The sequence below is a fragment of the Colletotrichum scovillei genome (genome assembly GCF_011075155.1).
Source record: "Colletotrichum scovillei strain TJNH1 chromosome Unknown Contig00001, whole genome shotgun sequence".
Classification (NCBI taxonomy): Eukaryota; Fungi; Ascomycota; class Sordariomycetes; order Glomerellales; family Glomerellaceae; genus Colletotrichum; species Colletotrichum scovillei.
Window position 1 is genome coordinate 4723683 of NW_023336259.1, and position 17197 is coordinate 4740879.

Here is a 17197-nt window from a genome sequence, read left to right on the forward strand (position 1 = left end):
TATTTATTTTTTACCATTTTAATAAATAAGGTAGTTATTATTAAAGTATCTGGTTTATAATAGTAATTTATATCGGTTTTCGGTTTTAATTTTTAATATAGCTCTAATAGTTATATTAATAATCTTAGACTTATTTTAGATTCGTTTAGGTTATTAATAATCTTATATTATATATCTTAGTTTATTATAATTATAATATTTAAAGTCTTTTTAAATAATCCTTAGTTCGTAATACTAAGGTTTATAAGTTTATTATATTATCCATAAAATATTAATTTTTATTATTAATAATAGTTTCATAGGGTTTCTTTTATTTTAAGAATTGGGATTAATATTATTTATTAATATTAGCTTATAATTATTAATTCTTTTTTATATCGCTTATAAAGTTTAGTATTAAGTTTAATAGCGAGTTCGATATAGGTTAAGAATTTTTAGAGCGTCGAGCTTAAATATCTCGTCCTTAATTTCGTCCTTTAATCTTTTATAAAAATTGGAGATTCGTATTTATTTAATAGTATTTAGTTTTATTAAAAGCTTTTAAATTCGGTTATATAATAAAAATAAACTTAATTTATTTAAAATTCTTTAAGTCTTTTTAACTTATTAGACCTTATTTAGGTCTTAGAAAAGTAATTTTGAAGCGTTTTAAAATCTTATTATATTAATAAAAATCGTAATAGTCTCGTTTTTATAATTTTAAAATAACTATTATTATAAAAGAACTTTTTTAAAAAGGTTTAAATTATTTTAAAGCTGTCTTTTAAAAAAGTTATTATATAAATAACTCGCTCGGTTTTATTATAAAAGTTCGTAATATAAAAGGTTTAGTAAGTTTTATTTAGATTAAGAACCCTTTAAAGCGTTTATTAATATTATTAAAAGTAATAAAGGAGTTAAGTTTAAACTTCTCCTTTTATTTATTAAAGTTTTAATAATACTAATAGTAGCTTTAGGGTTCTAACCTCTAGTTTAAGTTATTTGTTTTTCTTAAAAGTTAAAATTATTATAACTTCGTTTATTATATTCTATATAATAATAATATTCTTATTACTTTTTTTAGATCTAGGTTAAGTATATAGTATTATTATTAAAGAGCTTAACTAGCTTTTTATTATATTTAATACTTTTTTAATAGTGCGTTTTATTTAAATATAGTTTTTAATTAAAAACGGTATTCCTATTAAAGTTATAAAAACGTTAAGTATATTATTATTAGTAATAGCTAGTTTATTAGCTAAGTTCTTAGGCTTTTCTTTTTTAAAAAGAGGAAATAAGTGAGTATTATTAAAAATATTATTATTCTTTACTATTAATAAGCTTTATAAGGTTAACTTATTAAATAAGAGTAATTAAAATATTATAGCTAATTAGTTATAATAAGGTATATTAATAAAAGTTAAGGTTATAAAGCTAATAATAGTATTATAGTTATAAATAGCTTTTTAAAGTTATATTTATAAATCGTAAAGTAAGTTTTTAATAATTAATTATAATTTTATTAAAAAGTTCTTAATAAAAATATAAAAGTAATTATAAGATTTAATACTAAGTTAATTATTAAAGAAGTTATAAAAGTTTATTTTTAAACCTAGCTCGAGCTTATTTTATATATAAGTCCTATATATTATTTAAATAGTTCTTTTATAATTAGGACCGTTATTACGATATTAGTTTTATAGGGGTAAAACTTTTTATTTTATTAGTCTTATTTATAAACTACTTATTATTTATTGGTCCTTTTTATTATTATATAACTTATTTATAGTTCTTTCATTTTAATAAGTAACTCCTATATTAGCGTCCTTATATATATATAATATATCGTAGCCGCTATAGGCCTACGGGGCAGGCCCTAGTCTTAGTTATATATATTAAGTCGTAATATTATTATTTATTATTATAAATAAAATAAAAAATAGTAAGTTAAATATTATTCTTATTAGCTTTATTTAGTTTAATTATAACCTTTTTAAGTAATATTATTATCTTATATTAAAATACTATTTAAATAAATAAAAAGCTTTTATTTATTAATATTAATAAAATATTATTATTATAACCTATTTTAGCGTAGCTATTTTATTAAGAAATTATTATTTATTGAATTAATATAAATAATTAAAACGAATATATAATTCTTTTGCTCGTATTTATTATTATTTTTAAGATTATATTTTTTAATTATAAATAAATATAGTAATTAGCTAATTTTTAATACTCCTTAATATAGAACTATTTTATTATTATTAAAATAATAATTATAATAATTTTTTAATAAGGGAGAGGGTAAAAAAGAAGAAAAAGGGGAAAGGGGCTAAGGGTAAATAGTACGGAATTTTAGTAGTAGGGTAGCGTTTATATGTACTGCGGCAATCCTCTAGTAATATAAAACGATCGAGTTAAACAGTGCTGTGTGGGAATCATTTGACAAGATGGGTGATTAACAACAAACACCTCGCAAATTCGATCATCACTTCATTTACACATCATTTCTCAATTGTCTTGTATCTCAGAACCCAAGGGTGGTCAACTGAAGAATAAAGTCACATGTCATACGAGCTAAGGCAGTGACCCGATTGTGCCCCCCCAACATGTCGCACAAATGTTGGCTTTCAATCACGGCAGCGCCCCGGACATGCATCTGCCCGGATATTGGCCAACTAAGGAGCGAAATGTGGCGACAGGAGCCCATCTTTATTGGTGTCTTTATTGTGCAGTGTCACAGTGTTTAAGCTACCTACATCGCAGATATGATACCGTGATTGATGGGGGACGCAGACAGGGGTGCCTGCGTGTTTGTTGTTGTAACAATCAACCTGCTTCGGTTATTCCCTTGTTCAAGCAGGTCAAGAAGTAAAGGCGTTTACTTTACCCTTGATGCCTAGATGCGCCAAGTAGCTCATGCAGGCCATATGGTTGGTCGCATCTAGACAATGAGAGAAGAATCGCGGCGGCGGCCCAACAGACTTGGTTGGTCGTGTCGAACTGCCAATACGGTTGGTCCTCCTTCTGCCTTGATGAAAAGGGGTGCTGGTGGCACATTCCGATCAATCTTTCTTCTCGGATGAGTTGCGTCACCAACATCGGAGCGATTATCCCCATTCATTATCAAGGCCGTGAAATCGCTTCAATCCCGAGTTCGAGGTCACCCCTCAAGCTCAAGTTCCTAGACTTGTCACTGGCAAACAGCCCAGATTATGAACCACCTCTCAAATAATTGCTGCCTTCACGTAAATAATTCTCTTTCAAAATGACGAAAGGTTGTGGAATCTCAAATGACAGCAAATCTTCGCCAAGAGCCCATGATTTGACCAGAAATGGCAACATTGATGGAGCTGGTCTTGGTGCGACCGGTTCTTATGAGGAGAAGTATGGTGATGCTATCGGGCAAACAACAAGCGACACCAACACCGATTCCATCGCCCCAAGGAACGCTGCGGAGAATGAAAAAGTTCGGTCGAGCCTTGTCCGCAAGTTCGATCACAGGCTGGTACCTGCCATGTTCCTTGCACATCTTCTCTTCTTCCTCGACAAGAGCAACATTGCTCTCGCTCGCATCAATGGACTTGAACGAGACCTCAAGCTGGTTGGCAACCAATTCAACACAGCTCTGGCAATGTTCTTCATCCTCAACATCTTATTCAATATCCCAGGAAACCTAGCCGTACGCCGCGTCGGAGGCGCAATATGGCTGCCGGCCTTGATCATCTCATGGGGAATAGTCACCACTCTCAGCGGCTTGATCACCAACTTTGTGGGTCTCTGCATTACGCGCGCTTTCCTTGGCTTGACCGAAAGCTCCTTTCTCGGTGGTGTGTTGATCTATCTTGGCTTCTTCTACACCGCCGACGAGCTCATCCTTCGCATGGGCTTGTTCTACTCGAGTACCGCCCTCGCTGGGTTCCTCGGTGGCTTGATGGCTGCTGGAATTGGACAGATTAAGGTCCGTGGCTATGACGGATGGCCCTGGATTTTCTTCATTGAAGGGGCCTTGACCATCTTGCTTGGCGTTCTGCTACTGTTCACTTTGCCGCACACACCTGCCGACGCCAGATTTCTGTCACCAAACGAAAAAACGCTCGCTGTTGCGAGGATGCAATGTCAAGATCGATGGCACTATCTCGGTAATCCTCGCCTATCCGATCAAGAATCAGCAGGAGAAGACGGACAAGGTGGCATGTTGAGGCTCCGGAATAAGAAGGACCCCCTTACCTGGAAGATTATCCTAGGAGCAATGGGCAATGTCATCACCATTCTGATGGCTCTCGGCAGCTTCTGCTCCATCCAGGCCATCTACAGCTTTTCCATGTTTCTCCCAACGATTATTTCTGCCATGGGGTACAGAAAGCTCCAGGCATCATTGATGACGGCCCCGCCGAACTTTGCGGCCTTACTCTTCACTATTGGCATCTCCTTCTGGAGTCGTCGGTCTGGAAAGACTGCACTGCCCTTGAACGTCTGCAGTATGACCGGCATTCTCGGGTACATCATGATGATCGTTGGTGCCCACGTCGGTCCGGCACCATCTTACATGAACATCAAGATTCAGTACGCAGGCTCATTCTTCGTCGCCATGTCAGTCAACGCAACACCCCCTCTGGCACTCACTTGGATGAGCATCAACGCATCTCCGCACTATGTACGTGCCGTTGCTTTGGGTTTCTTACTGTCGATTGGAAACTCGGCTGCTTTCCTCGCTTCCTTCACCTACATTAAAGATGAAGCACCCAGGTAATTTATCCTCGTGACTATTCTTGTACGTTTTAGTTCACTGACTCGGTCATTTCTCAGATATCTCAAAGGGCACTTCATCAACTTTGGCTGCCTGGTTGGGTTATTGGTGATAGGAATTGTTTTGCCCCTGTACATGAAGCAAGAGAACAAAAGAAGGTCGCGAGGAGAGCGCGACTTTCGACTAGATGAGAGTCATAGGGACGGCCTATCAGCAGAAGAGCATGAGTTTAGACTTGGATGGATGCATCCCAGTTTCCGTTTCAAGTTCTGATGCGGCTTATTGAAGGTATTACAGTGAATGGGCTTGTTGATGAATGATACACGATAAGGAGATTATGAAGTACACATTGATCTAAACACACGCAGGAGAGGCATGCATTTAACATGTTTAATTCAATCCCTTAAGGTTCGGCGGTTGTCACTCCAACTCACGCTATTATAGACGCGAATAACTCCTCATTAAACGATTCCGGTTCACAAAGTACGGTGTGTGCAATCGTCCCATCATCAGTGGTCGGAGAAATGAAGCCATCACCAGAATCGAGGTACGTATCGTCGAGCACCATAAACGCCGACGGCGCATTATCTCCGACACTAATGCAGCGCGTGGAAACTTCCCACCAATTTCGCGACTCATTGCCGAGGTGGATCTTCCGTCCTTCAACCTCCTTTCCAAAGTTCCGCCTCTCGTTGCCGGACCTCTCGACTTCAGACGACGTCAACTCTCGGCACAGAGCCGACAGAATCTGTGCGGGCCGTGCTGTGTTGCAAGACGGCTTCACCAAAGCGCGAGGGAAAAGACACTCTTCCACGCACACGAACACAGACAATGGCGGCGGGACACGGCCTCTTCTTCTTCATTCCCGGCAACCCAGGACTCGTCGATTACTACACCGACTTCTTCGATGCGCTAAAGGCCCGCATCGGCTGGGCCGACGGCCACATTCACGTCCACGGCCGCGATCTCTTTGGGTTTAGAGATGACAGCCACGAGCCGTTCAGCAAAGACAGTCCGCCGTATGATGTGGAACATCAGATTGAGCTTGTTTTTGACCATTTGGCATCATTGCGGCGGACAGACTCTTCTCGCAATGCGCCGGGCAAGAAAGGCGAGCCATATGACTTTGTCGTGATCGCAGGCCATTCGGTCGGTAGCTACATCGCCCTTGAGATTTTCCACCGGCACCTTAAGGATCCCTCGCGCGCGCCCCATCTCAAACTTCTCACGGGCATGCTGCTCTTCCCAACGGTCACACATATTTCCAAATCGCCGAGCGGAAAGCAAATGGAACTCATTCGTACGACACCATTCCTCAACAATACCGCACACGTGATCGCCCAAAAGTTTTTGAACCTCTGGCCGGCGGTAGCGCTTCGGTGGTTCGTTGGCAATGTCCTAGGCATGGGTCCCAAAGCAGCAGATGTCACGACCAGTTTCTTGAAGAGTCGGGACGGAGTATGGCAAGCCATTCACATGGGCAAAGATGAGATGAAAGTTATTACCGAGGAGAAGTGGGATAAGGAACTCTGGGAGGTTGAAGAGGACGATGTGGGGAACGGCAAGCGCGCTGCGCCTAGATTCTTCTTCTTTTTCGCGAAAAGGGACCACTGGGTTGGAGACCATTTCCGAGACCACTTCATCAGGGCCCGAGAGAAGCACATCGAAAACGGTTGGGCGAGGGTTGAGATTGACGACACGGGACTTCCTCACGCTTTTTGCACTACGGAAAAGAACAGCGAGATGATCGCCGCCAAAGTCGCCGAATGGTTGAAAGAGGTATGGGACGGCTTGGCTCAGCCAACAGCATGATTATGCGGTGAGTGTATCCTTTCATCATGATTGCGTGAAACAGGGTTTTTGAGTGTATGATATTAAACAATAGACAATAATTGTATTCCAAAAATTCCAACGCTTCTGATCTTACATCAAGTAACTGGAATGGGAGAAGCGGAATTCCAGCAGATACCTGCCTTTTCCCTCGCCTGAGGTAACCGAAAATATTTGCCCTCTGGTGTGTTGGGGCATGTCCGGATTTTGCTATCAACTCTAGACCATGAAGTTGCCTTGATGACACCGCCAATAATCTGGGAAAAGTCTACAATACCACGCCTCACTGGTTCTGTTGAAGAACTCAGGAGGGCATTGGCCTTCCGATCTGCATACTCTGGACGCTCGCAGTCTAACAACTCGTCAGCGCCTAACTGATATCGAGGATTCCATTAGATGCTTACCTCTGCTTCAGACTTATTCTTTCTTCTTCTCATCAAACCATACACGAATGCTCCCATTGCCAAGAGGGACACACCAGCTAGGCTCTCTGTTAGCGGGTAACTCACTAGTTGAGCTTCAGCAAGCTTGACTTACCAACACCGCCAAAGACACCCAACAATACTACAGCTGTAGGAGTACCGCCGGCTCCCTTGGGAGTTCCTGTTGATGATGCTGAAGACATGGGGGCAGACACGGACGCCGCAGGAGGCGGCATCGGGAACGGGCTCGCTCCAACAAGAGGCATAGTGAGCCCGCTGGCTGGAGGCGGTGGTGGAGGTGGTGGGGGGGCGACGACCGGCGGAGGAGGAGGCGGCGGAGTGCTCATCGGCGGTGCTGGTGGCGGCGGTGATGTCTGAATTGGCGGGGCTGGCGGTGGAGGAGGAGGCTGATTGACTGGGGGAGGCGCTACTGGTGTCGCAGTCACCGTAACTGTTGTCGGGACCATGATCATCACGGTCTGTGTCGCAGCTGGGGGCGTCACCGTCACGAAGATGGTGACCGTCGGTACATTGGCATTGTTGTTCGGAGGCAGTCCTGTAGCCACGGGCTGTCCAGGTGCCGCTGGCGTGGCTTGAGGTTGACCACTGAGGAGACCTAGGACTGAGAGAAGCTGGTTCGGATCAAGAGGGAGCGCGTTGGCGTTGGGCGCGCTCGCTTGCTTTGCAGCTCCTGCGGCGACAGCTTGGGCGTTGGCTGCTTCGGCATCTTGCATTTGTCGGCGAACATCTCGAATCTCTTCCTCCTCTTCCTCGTCGCGCTTGGCAACGTTGCGGTTTCCCATATCCATCGCTTGCTTCACCCTCCACGCCGTTAATGTTGTTGCTGAAGCGGCTAGTCGATCTTCTACTTTGCTCGGTATGTCGATTCACTGTCTAAAACATCTCTGCTTCGGTAGGTGAGCCGAGAGGTCGTGAGGCACTTGTCAAGCGTATCACAGATGCGCTTGTCGTGCTAGTCCGGTTGCAAATAACCGAGAGAAAGGGTCCTGGGATACTGGGTAGGCAGCGGCCGGGGTAGCGAGCGAGGTGGAACCCATGCACTTCTTATTCAGGCCTTGTGCTCGTCCATTCTGTCAGTCTCTGCTAGTCTCATCCATCATTTGACTTCTGGCTCGTGTCAAACTTACAAGGCCGAGGCGCCACCACTCGGGCCCGGGCCTTTTCGCGCTGGTCTACGGGGTTGAGATGTGTCCCAAAGGGGCAAGTGGGCGTCAAGTTTCCGACTGACGGGTAGACATGATGGGAATTGGGTGTCATTAACACGGTTGCCGGAGACAAGAGGAAAAGAAGGTGATCGACTTAAGGCCGGCTTTGGCCCATTGGGTGAACGTGCGCTCCCCGACCCTCTCTTTTTCTCTGCTCCGGTTTGTTTCCTCTGCCCTTAGAGTTCCTCTACTGTTTGTGTTGAGAGGAGAAGGGGGGTGGGAGGGGGTCGGAGAGCCATAGATAGACTTCGAAGCGTCGACTCGTTGTGGGCGACAACTGCGACGCGGCGTCGATGCAGCCTCGGTGTTTCACAAAGGAGGCAGAAGTGGTCTAGAAGATGGGACGTCCAATGGCTTCAGTGTTTTACGAAACCACTTTCTGTAACCTCTTGAGCCTCCTTGCGCTTCCCATGCATTTGGGGGTGGGCGGCCGTGCGGTGAGTCGCAGGCATCCCCGGACCATCTCTTACGAGGGTGAGCCTGTTCCTCTCATCAACTCTGAGGTTTCTTTCTCGAGCTGATTATCTAAATTCGATTTAGCTCTTTCAGCCGTGTTCGCGATCTCTAATTGACGTCAGGACGATGATGAATACCAGCTGGCTGCGTCACAGCGTGGCGGTGAAAGCTGAAATGGGCTTCCAGACCAGCCGGTGGACTTGGCCAATATTGTTCTTTATATGCATGAGATAACCGAGCGTAGAGACTGTGCCGGGACTGAGATCTAGTCTTCCATACTTTGGTCTCTTTCATTTTGAACTGACAAAATCGAAAACGGATTCAGAGTCAAATTAAGCTATGAATCCCAATCGGCTACAGCCGCAGCCGCCGCCGCGACCGGACGTGAGGAGGGGACTGCTCGGAAGTCTGACTGCTGCATCAGCTGCAGCATACAACTTTCTCGCCCATGACTACGAGTACATGCCGGACCGATATCATGACGAAAAGGCCTTTCCCACTCGGTTATCTCGGGCCGGCACTAGCATCCGACTAGGAGCCCCGCGCGGCCGTAACATTCTGCCGCTGAGGCCGCCGCCCATCCGGAAGAGGACATGGCAGAAGGACAGCAGCACTGGAGAGCCCCGCACCAAGTCGTTTGAAGACTCCCAATACAATCAGTATGATGAGGGCCGTGGAGGTCAAGACCGGAATCCCTTCGATGACTCCAATGAAGTGGAGGTCCAGCAAGATGACGACAATGATGATGGTAATGACGAACCATTTTCAGTGTTCACAAAGAGACAGAAGTGGCTCATTCTCATCATTATTGCTTCTGCGGGTCTTTTCTCAGGGTTGTCGTCCAACATTTACAACCCTTCCCTGGATGCAATATCAAGGGTAAGTGGAGATTTCACATCACTCTTCCAAAACAACTCACGCGCGCGGCAGATGCTAACATACCAATTCAGGAGTTGAAGGTTAGTGCATCGCAAGTGTCACTGACAATCACGTCTTACTTGATCATGCAAGCCGTTACACCGCTGCTATGGGGTCCCATGTCTGACACGCTCGGCCGGCGGCCGACTTACATCGCTTCCATGGGCGTTTACATTGGCGCCAACGTTGCGTTGAGCTTCTCGCCAAACTACGCGATATTGCTTATCTTCCGGGGCCTCCAAGCTGCAGGAAGTGCCTCAACTGTCAGTATCGGTAGGTGTTCCGTCTCAGCCGTCTCTTCAATTTCCAAACTTGGCAGCTAACGGGTATGGTGTGACAGGCAACGGTGTTATCCAGGATATCTCTCCGACGGCCGAAAGGGGCGCATATATCAGCTTCTATCAAGCGAGTGAGTCGTGATATTCTCCGCCGGGGCCTTGAACGGCATCTAATTTTTTGTAGTCCGAAATTTCAGCACAGCGATCGGCCCGCTGTTAGGAGGTGCTCTCGCCAATTCCTTGGGCTTTCGATCCGTGTTTGTTTTCTTGCTCATCGCCACGTCGCTGATTCTCATCACGATTATGGTATTTCTACCAGAGACTTTGAGAACTATTGCTGGCAATGGATCCCTCCGTCTGAAAGGCATCATCTACAAGCCGCTTTACAGATACGTGACCAAGGAGCCGAAGTACATGGAGGACCCAGATGGACCTCTCAATCGAAAGATTACCATATGGACCTTTTTGAGGCCGTTCAAGCTCTTCAAAGAGAAGGACTTGGTGATCAACCTCGTCTGGGGTGGTGTGATCTATGCCATCTGGAACATGGTCACGACTAGCACAACTCCACTGTTTAAGGAGCGGTTCGGATTGAATGAACTCCTTCTTGGTGTGGCATTCATACCCAATGGTCAGTAAAAAACACTCCTTCCGAACATCAAACACTGATTGGGTGGCTTGAACTCCGATGGAAGCGGGACTGTCCGGACGTGACTGACCTGTGTGGGTAGGAATTGGGACCATTGTCGGCTCCGTGTTTGCGGGCAAGCTTCTGACTCGAGACTACAAAGCCGTTGAGACCCAATACAAGGAAACCCACAACATCCCTTACGACGAGGAACTGTCACCCAAGGATATTGCGCCGGATTTCCCTTTGGAGCAGGCCCGTCTGAGACGCCTCCCGTGGATAGTCTTCCTGTTCGTTGCCTCTATCGTCGGCTACGGTTTTTCTTTGGCGTATCCCACTGCAACATCCCGACCAGGGTGGATTGCGTTGCCCTTGACAATGCAATTTCTCATTGCCGCATCGGCGAACGCCATCTTTGCGTTGAACCAGACCATCATTTCGGATCTTTGCCCCGGTGAGGGCGCGAGTGCCACAGCCATCAACAACGTGGTCCGCTGCGGGCTGGCAGCTCTCGGCGTGGCATTCGCAGAGCAGATGCTCAACGCCGTTGGCCCTGGCACCGCGTTCCTTGTTCTCGGCATGGCGGTCATAGCTGTGTCTCCCATTCAGGTTGTCAATCAATTCTGGGGGCCCAAGTGGCGGGCTCAGAGGGAGAAGAGGAGGTCAAAGGTTGGTGTACAAGATCATCCAGACCGGCAAAAAGCCTAAAGCCTGTTTTTCTTGCCGATCATGATTAGAAAATGATCACGAGGGACATTGACTTGTATTTTTGAGCGAGGCGTTCTAGACATACACGAAGCATCAACCGCGCCGGAACGGTTACCATCAGCGTCTGTATTTGAGAGAGCGGCCTCCACCTGTGACGGTGCGTACATGTAGCACTCAGGAACATAAACGATAGTCATTGAGCGATCAATGCATAAGCCAGAGCGACTCATTATATTTTCACGAGACTAGCTTACGAACACCCCAATTCACAAGCCTCTCTTTCTTTCCATCAATTCGGCTATTTCATCGGGCGAAATTTCCGCCTCAGGACTGGGTATTGTCATTTTTGCCCTGATGAATTGCCACCTGCCACTCTCAATGATCAGCAATTTGACTAGGATGGCCTGTCTCTTGTCTCTGGCTGTAGGTCGATCTCTTTGGCTGCTCATGAAGATAGACCTCCTCTGAGGCGGTCTTTTCTGTAACAAATCGTCTGGTGTTTCTGCTGAAACCTTGAAACGTGCAGCGTACATCCCAATTGGAAGTCATTATGGTGCTCGAACGCCTGGCCTCGGTGGTCCGTACTTCATGCCTAAGACGCCGCATTGCTTTCCCAATGGAGCAAAGAATTGCGCTAATAATCGGCAAGTAAGTACCAGAGCCCGTCTTCACGTGGGCTCTCGGTTCTTTGCCCCTGGGTACATGCACGGTTTGATGGATTAGACAGCTCATGTCAAAGGACTGGGGAAACGGGCTAGGACTTGCAGGCCATCTGACGCAGAGAATTGGATGGCAATAAGACGTCTCGTCATTTTGGCAGATTCAAGTGAGGATGCAAGTCTGCAGACATTCTCGACTGTCAAGCAAAAGCCAAGAAAGCTGTCATGATGATCACCAGTTCGTCAACCTAATGGCCAAAAGCCTATGGTCAATTGGGGCCCACACGGATTGATTATTTATTCTATATCCACCAATTTGAAAGCGTCTCTCCATAGTTCGTGGTGACTGACAGAAGATCCCGTTGAGGTGAACCCTCGGCCCGAGCCTATCGATCCGGGAGACCCCTGCATCATGGTCAACTCGCGGCCTCCACGATCCGGATCGGCATAAATAACTTATGACTGGTTTCCGTGTTGCATCGAGTACCGATCAATCTGCTCAGCTACCTAAGTCGATACCATACGGTTCATGGGATAACGAGGCAGAAGACCAAGGGCTAGCTACTTATGTATCGACTCAGTTGACTATCATTATTCAAGGATCTGTTCGGAGAAAACAGTTTACATAGTAGATGCCCTATCACATTAGACATCGACTCCCATAATTACTCTGGGTAATTGTTCAATCGTCGGATGCGTAGCTGATATTGATGCAATTGGTCCCCATATAGCATATACCCTGAGGGCTGACCAATAACTCATACTCGAATAACACAAAAGAAAAGGGTCATTTGCATAAATAGGCTAGTCTCCATGTCCGGCTTGTTTGCTCGATCTCAGCAGGCTTTAAAGAAAATAGAGTCGATGGGTACGATTACTCTACTCTCCCGGCTACCCATTTCTTTGAAACTACTTCTGCCGCCCGTATTACATGACAGCCAGTCAAAACAGGCTTAAATCTTTCAATAACTAGGTAGGAAATTGGCTTCTACAAGCCGGTCGAAAGCTAAGATATACCCCCTTCCGGGCTCCAGAGTCTCGGTGAACCCAATGTCTCGAGATGCCGTCAGGTCATAGTCGATGCGCATCGGCCAGGTCAAAGTGGCAGCCAGTATATCCCAATTAACATTCTCAAGGGCTCCCTGTTCAAGGCCGTTGGCGAGAACCCAGTCTGGCCACCCGTCTTTCTGGGCAATGAGCCAGTCGATCCCGAATGCCTGGCTAGCGGGCTGGTCCTGTGGCCCAACTCCGTCGAGGCCAAAGTACTGGCAGACCAGTCGCCACTTCATCTCCCATGAGACAGAATTGCCGTCTCCAACATTAAACGACCTCTCGTGGGTCTTATCCGGATGCAAGGAGGCATGAATATGGAAACGGGCAACCAGATATTGGAAAGAATCGGTGTGTAGTGCCCTCCAGGATTCTCGGGTTCCTGGAAAGGGACAGGCTGCCCCATAACCATACGCAGAGCGGTAGAACGATAGATAAAGTCCCAAGCTCTGTGCCACGTTCATAGCGTTGAATTGGGGGACGAAGCCAGGCTAAAGAGTAGGCTCTGTCAGATAAGGCTTAGATTGAGGGAGTTATAGCGCAACTATTGTCGAGATGCTCACCAGAAAGGACGGCCTGACTTCAGTCCATTTCCACGAACTGTCCGTGGCGTGCCTGGCCACCACATCGTATTGTGCGTAGTAGAAAATCTTGGACGCGTACGGTTCTGGCAAACGGGCTAGGTCCTCCTTCCACGGTGCAGGTGGCCAGCCGTATCCTACTGTTCCGTAGCCCTAGTGAAGGTTTGAGTTGAAGCTAAACTCACGCAGGCGAGCTTCTGCTTACCTTCCCGCCTGTCTGTAGAGATACAAATGCGAGATTCGGGCACAGATTCTTGACAGCTGCCAGGGCGTTATCAACGATGGCAGCGTTAGTTTTAACTTGGTCTTCTGGATGGCTTTCATGGCTCGTGTACGCTGAAAAGCTGTTCTTAGCCCACCTAAGTAATCATGCTGTGCTTTTATGCCCAAGCTAAGGAAGTAAAACTCACCCAAAAAGTACACGTGCGTGACACTATCGACGTCTGGGATAGTCTCAAGTCTCTGAAGCGTCAAGTCGGCATCGGTAAGATCCAGTCCAGTGTGTATTTCAAGTCTTGGGTCGTCCTGTAACCGCGCTCTTATCCTGCTGATGGGCCTCTTGCTTAAGCCAATGACACGATTAAATGTGGTTGCTGATGGATAGCTAAGACACTCGCGCATCAAAGCCCAGCCGGACTAGGATTTTCAGTATGAAGAAGAAGGGACTGGAAGTGCGACTTGAGAGACTCACAATACCAGAGGCTCCGAATATCATGGCAACGTTCTTCTTCTCGGTGACCATCCTTGCGTTTTCTCTGTGAATGATGTATCACACTCCCTGCTTACACTACATTCTATTGCATTCATGATAACAATTGTCGAACTTTATATAGACGACAACACTGCACACAGGATGTTTAAGAGCCTGCGTTTCTCAACTATCTGCTCTGACAGAGATGATTTCTGATTCCTTCGGGAGAGGGGCAAGATAGCCGATTGGCATAAGTCTGATAATGAAGCGATTTTGACGTGGAGTTTCGCTCTCGCTTTCGGGGTGGATTAAGGAGACCGAAAGGCCAGCAGCCTCCCCACACACAAGACTTATAGAGCTTACAAATTTCATCTTTCGTCCGTCCGACGGCCGACTATCACTGCGTCAAGGAAACCCAGAAAAATATATAATCCAGCTCATTGAGATAAGAATATGTGAACATATGAGCTGTAGACCCACACCATTCATTTACAGAGAAAATCACAACCTCCACTAGGTAGATTGGAAGATAACGAGCATACGACTTAGGTATGTACACAGCCGTTGCTGTACAATAATTCTGCCAATAGCTACGGCTACTGATGTCCGAGTATCAAGACTGAGAATGTCAGTCGAAGACTTAGATGGAAGGACCGTCTTGGCCTCAGTTACGGAAACAATCAATGCCCCGGCCAACGAAATTTGGCCGTTTCTGTCGGCGATCGGAGCCGAGAGGATCCTGATCCCGGGCTGCACCCGATCCGCCGTGCTGGAAGGATACGGCCACGGCGCCGTCCGTCGCGTCTACTTTGGCGAAGTCTATTTTGACGAGCGAATACTCGTGTGCGACCACACTAGCTTCAAGTTGCAGTACGAAGTGCTTGAGCCGAGCTCGAGTCCGGCAACGGAAGTCCTTGCGGCCGCGCAACTTCATCCTTCCAGCCCAGAAGAGACTATCGTCACCTGGGTATCTGGGGCTAAGATAGTGGAGCAGCAGCATGAAAATAGCGTTAAGCAACAGGCTGTGGCATTTTGTCAAGGCCAGATCGCATCGCTGAGGAGGTTGACTCAGGCTGCAAAGGCTTCCTAGGCGCTGTTTCTTCGGTTGTGTACGTAACGGGTACCATCCGAAACAACACATGCCTAAATACGCAGTTGGTTGTACTAGTTTGAAGAGACTCGGCTTCTAAGATGTGAGTTAATTGACGTGACTATAGTGGCTTGGGAAACTACATCTCGTAGTCAGAATTTTGCTAACGTCTCCCTTGTGAAGATAAATAGAGTTAATTACTACCAGATATGTCGTAGGCTTCTTACCGGTGCTAAATTCTTTGATCCCTCAAAGTTTATGATGATAGAAGTCCATTGGATTAGGAGTGGGTTTCTAGTTCTATTGTAGCAACTTTTAATTTTTGCGCCATGAAACCCCCTTCCCTCCCATGATCTCACTTGACAGAAGTCTGTATCAGAGAAAATGCCCATATCTTGGGTTCAAAGTCTAACAAATAAGGTAGAATAGAAGTGTAGAACTGTGCAGTTTCTCTAAGGACTGGGTTCACTTTCGAAGCTTTCAAAGACAAGTAAAATTATTCTTCCCAGTGGGCTGCTGTTTCATATCGCTTCTGAGGATTGCCGACAGCGGATATTTCGCCACGAGCACCGATTCCACCATGGCCTATTAGAGTTCTTCGTTCCACGTCAAAACAGTCCTCCTTGAAAGTATTGTCGCAAAGGTTGTAGAGTCTCTTAACGGTCATATCGCAGTAAGTCTTTTCGTGAAGAGATACAACATCGTGGCCGTAAGACGTTGTACTGTTGCAAACCAACGACGCTGCATGTTCCTCAGCGCGGGTGATGATGAGATGAGTGATATCAGGGTTTCTGCCTTGTCTCTTGGCCAACTTCTTTCTCTTGGCCCTTCGTTCAGACGCCGTCATAGAACGTCTTGCAATAGGCTGGGGGTCGTGGTCGGTCATCTTGTCCCACTTGACCTTGTCAACTGCGCGTTGTGGGTCCTTGTCTCGACCTTCTTGTCCGGTGATTGCGTCCCGTTCGTACTCCAGGGGAGGCTTGAAGAAGGGAAGGTTGGCCCCCGGCCGAAGCTGATACCAGAACGAGAAACGAGGAGTGCTCTTACACAAGTACTCCTGAGGGTTCTCCTTGTACATCTTGACTTTATCTGGTGTTCCAAGCATGTCGTTGAGATGAAAGCTCATGGCTCGCGCGTTGAAGCCGTTGGTATGGTCCTCGTCAAGCCAAACGCACTTTGGATGCATGAGTTTGGCATCTAGCCGTCGCCGGCTGAAGAACCAGCTCTGTCCACAGAGGGCACCAAGATCACCGTAAAAGACGGACGAGAGTTTCCCGTTTGACACCTGGATCGCCGAGACACAGATGGCATCGGAACTCCACTGGTTGATGACAATGTACTTTGGCGTCGTCATCTTGTCTACGTGCACGTTGTGTTCGATCTTGTAGATAGAATCGTCGAGGTTGTTGTTCTTTCCGATCCGGTCACCGTCATTCGTCATGCGATGTCCAATCATTGCGCCAAAGTCGTCGTATAGTTCCATCTGAGGCTGATGGCCTCCTGCTCCGCTTTCGTCACCCAGCATAATCGTGACCAGAGTGTGGTCGACATGCTCCGTTGGGATGCCTTTGTCATGGGACCACATGAGATTGTAGATCCTGTCGTTGATGCCGAAGAGAAATCCGAGGATCTTACGGCCTGGACTACCGGGTGGGAGCATATTGGACGCGCTGAAGCTGGTGAACCAGGATGTTGTATGATTGATCCAAAGCTTTTCCAGCGGGAAGATGAAGATTCTCAAAAAGAAGTTATGCGGTAGAAAGCTGCATAAGACCGAGACCGCATTGAGTGTCAGAGTATCCCACGACAGTATCTTGCTATTCTCGACGTGATTGCGATCCTCTTATGCTGTCCATTAGATTTTGAATAAGCCCGCCTTCAACAATGGTGCTGAGTTCTCCCGCCGGTTTGAGCCAGATAATCTC

The 17197-nt window shown here is 46.3% G+C and overlaps 6 protein-coding genes across 6 annotated transcripts; 4 read left to right on the top strand and 2 right to left on the bottom strand.

Moving 5' to 3' along the window:
* Positions 1–3253: 3253 nt before the first annotated feature.
* HER10_EVM0002039 (major facilitator superfamily transporter) lies at positions 3254–5008 on the top strand (the record flags this gene model as incomplete). Its single annotated transcript, XM_035471767.1, has 2 exons — positions 3254–4734; positions 4795–5008. The coding sequence occupies 2 exons, from the start codon at positions 3254–3256 to the stop codon at positions 5006–5008; spliced, it is 1695 nt and encodes a 564-aa protein (XP_035338045.1).
* A 400-nt stretch (positions 5009–5408) lies between these two features.
* Positions 5409–6963, top strand: HER10_EVM0007754 (major facilitator superfamily transporter). Its single transcript, XM_035477299.1, has one exon. The coding sequence runs from the start codon at positions 5567–5569 to the stop codon at positions 6545–6547; it is 981 nt and encodes a 326-aa protein (XP_035338587.1). The 5' UTR covers positions 5409–5566; the 3' UTR covers positions 6548–6963.
* Positions 6964–7073: 110 nt separating this feature from the next.
* On the bottom strand, positions 7074–7796 carry HER10_EVM0007520 (uncharacterized protein; the record flags this gene model as incomplete). Its single annotated transcript, XM_035477074.1, has 1 exon — positions 7074–7796. One exon carries the CDS (start codon positions 7794–7796, stop codon positions 7074–7076), a length of 723 nt encoding a protein of 240 aa, XP_035338568.1.
* A 1034-nt stretch (positions 7797–8830) lies between these two features.
* HER10_EVM0001628 (major facilitator superfamily transporter) lies at positions 8831–11201 on the top strand (the record flags this gene model as incomplete). Its single annotated transcript, XM_035471371.1, has 5 exons — positions 8831–9548; positions 9620–9860; positions 9928–9996; positions 10050–10496; positions 10597–11201. Exons 1-5 carry the CDS (start codon positions 9009–9011, stop codon positions 11199–11201), a joined length of 1902 nt encoding a protein of 633 aa, XP_035338002.1. The 5' UTR covers positions 8831–9008.
* A 3606-nt stretch (positions 11202–14807) lies between these two features.
* HER10_EVM0013228 (uncharacterized protein) lies at positions 14808–15272 on the top strand (the record flags this gene model as incomplete). The annotated part of the gene is made up of 1 exon (XM_035482592.1): positions 14808–15272. One exon carries the CDS (start codon positions 14808–14810, stop codon positions 15270–15272), a length of 465 nt encoding a protein of 154 aa, XP_035339084.1.
* A 496-nt stretch (positions 15273–15768) lies between these two features.
* HER10_EVM0012618 (uncharacterized protein) lies at positions 15769–16932 on the bottom strand (the record flags this gene model as incomplete). The annotated part of the gene is made up of 1 exon (XM_035482011.1): positions 15769–16932. One exon carries the CDS (start codon positions 16930–16932, stop codon positions 15769–15771), a length of 1164 nt encoding a protein of 387 aa, XP_035339024.1.
* Between the last annotated feature and the right edge of the window lie 265 nt (positions 16933–17197).

What these genes read in the sequence shown, in the direction of transcription:
- HER10_EVM0007754 (XM_035477299.1), top strand. Translation starts at nt 5,567, where the DNA reads ATGGCGGCGGGACACGGCCTCTTCTTCTTCATTCCCGGCAACCCAGGA.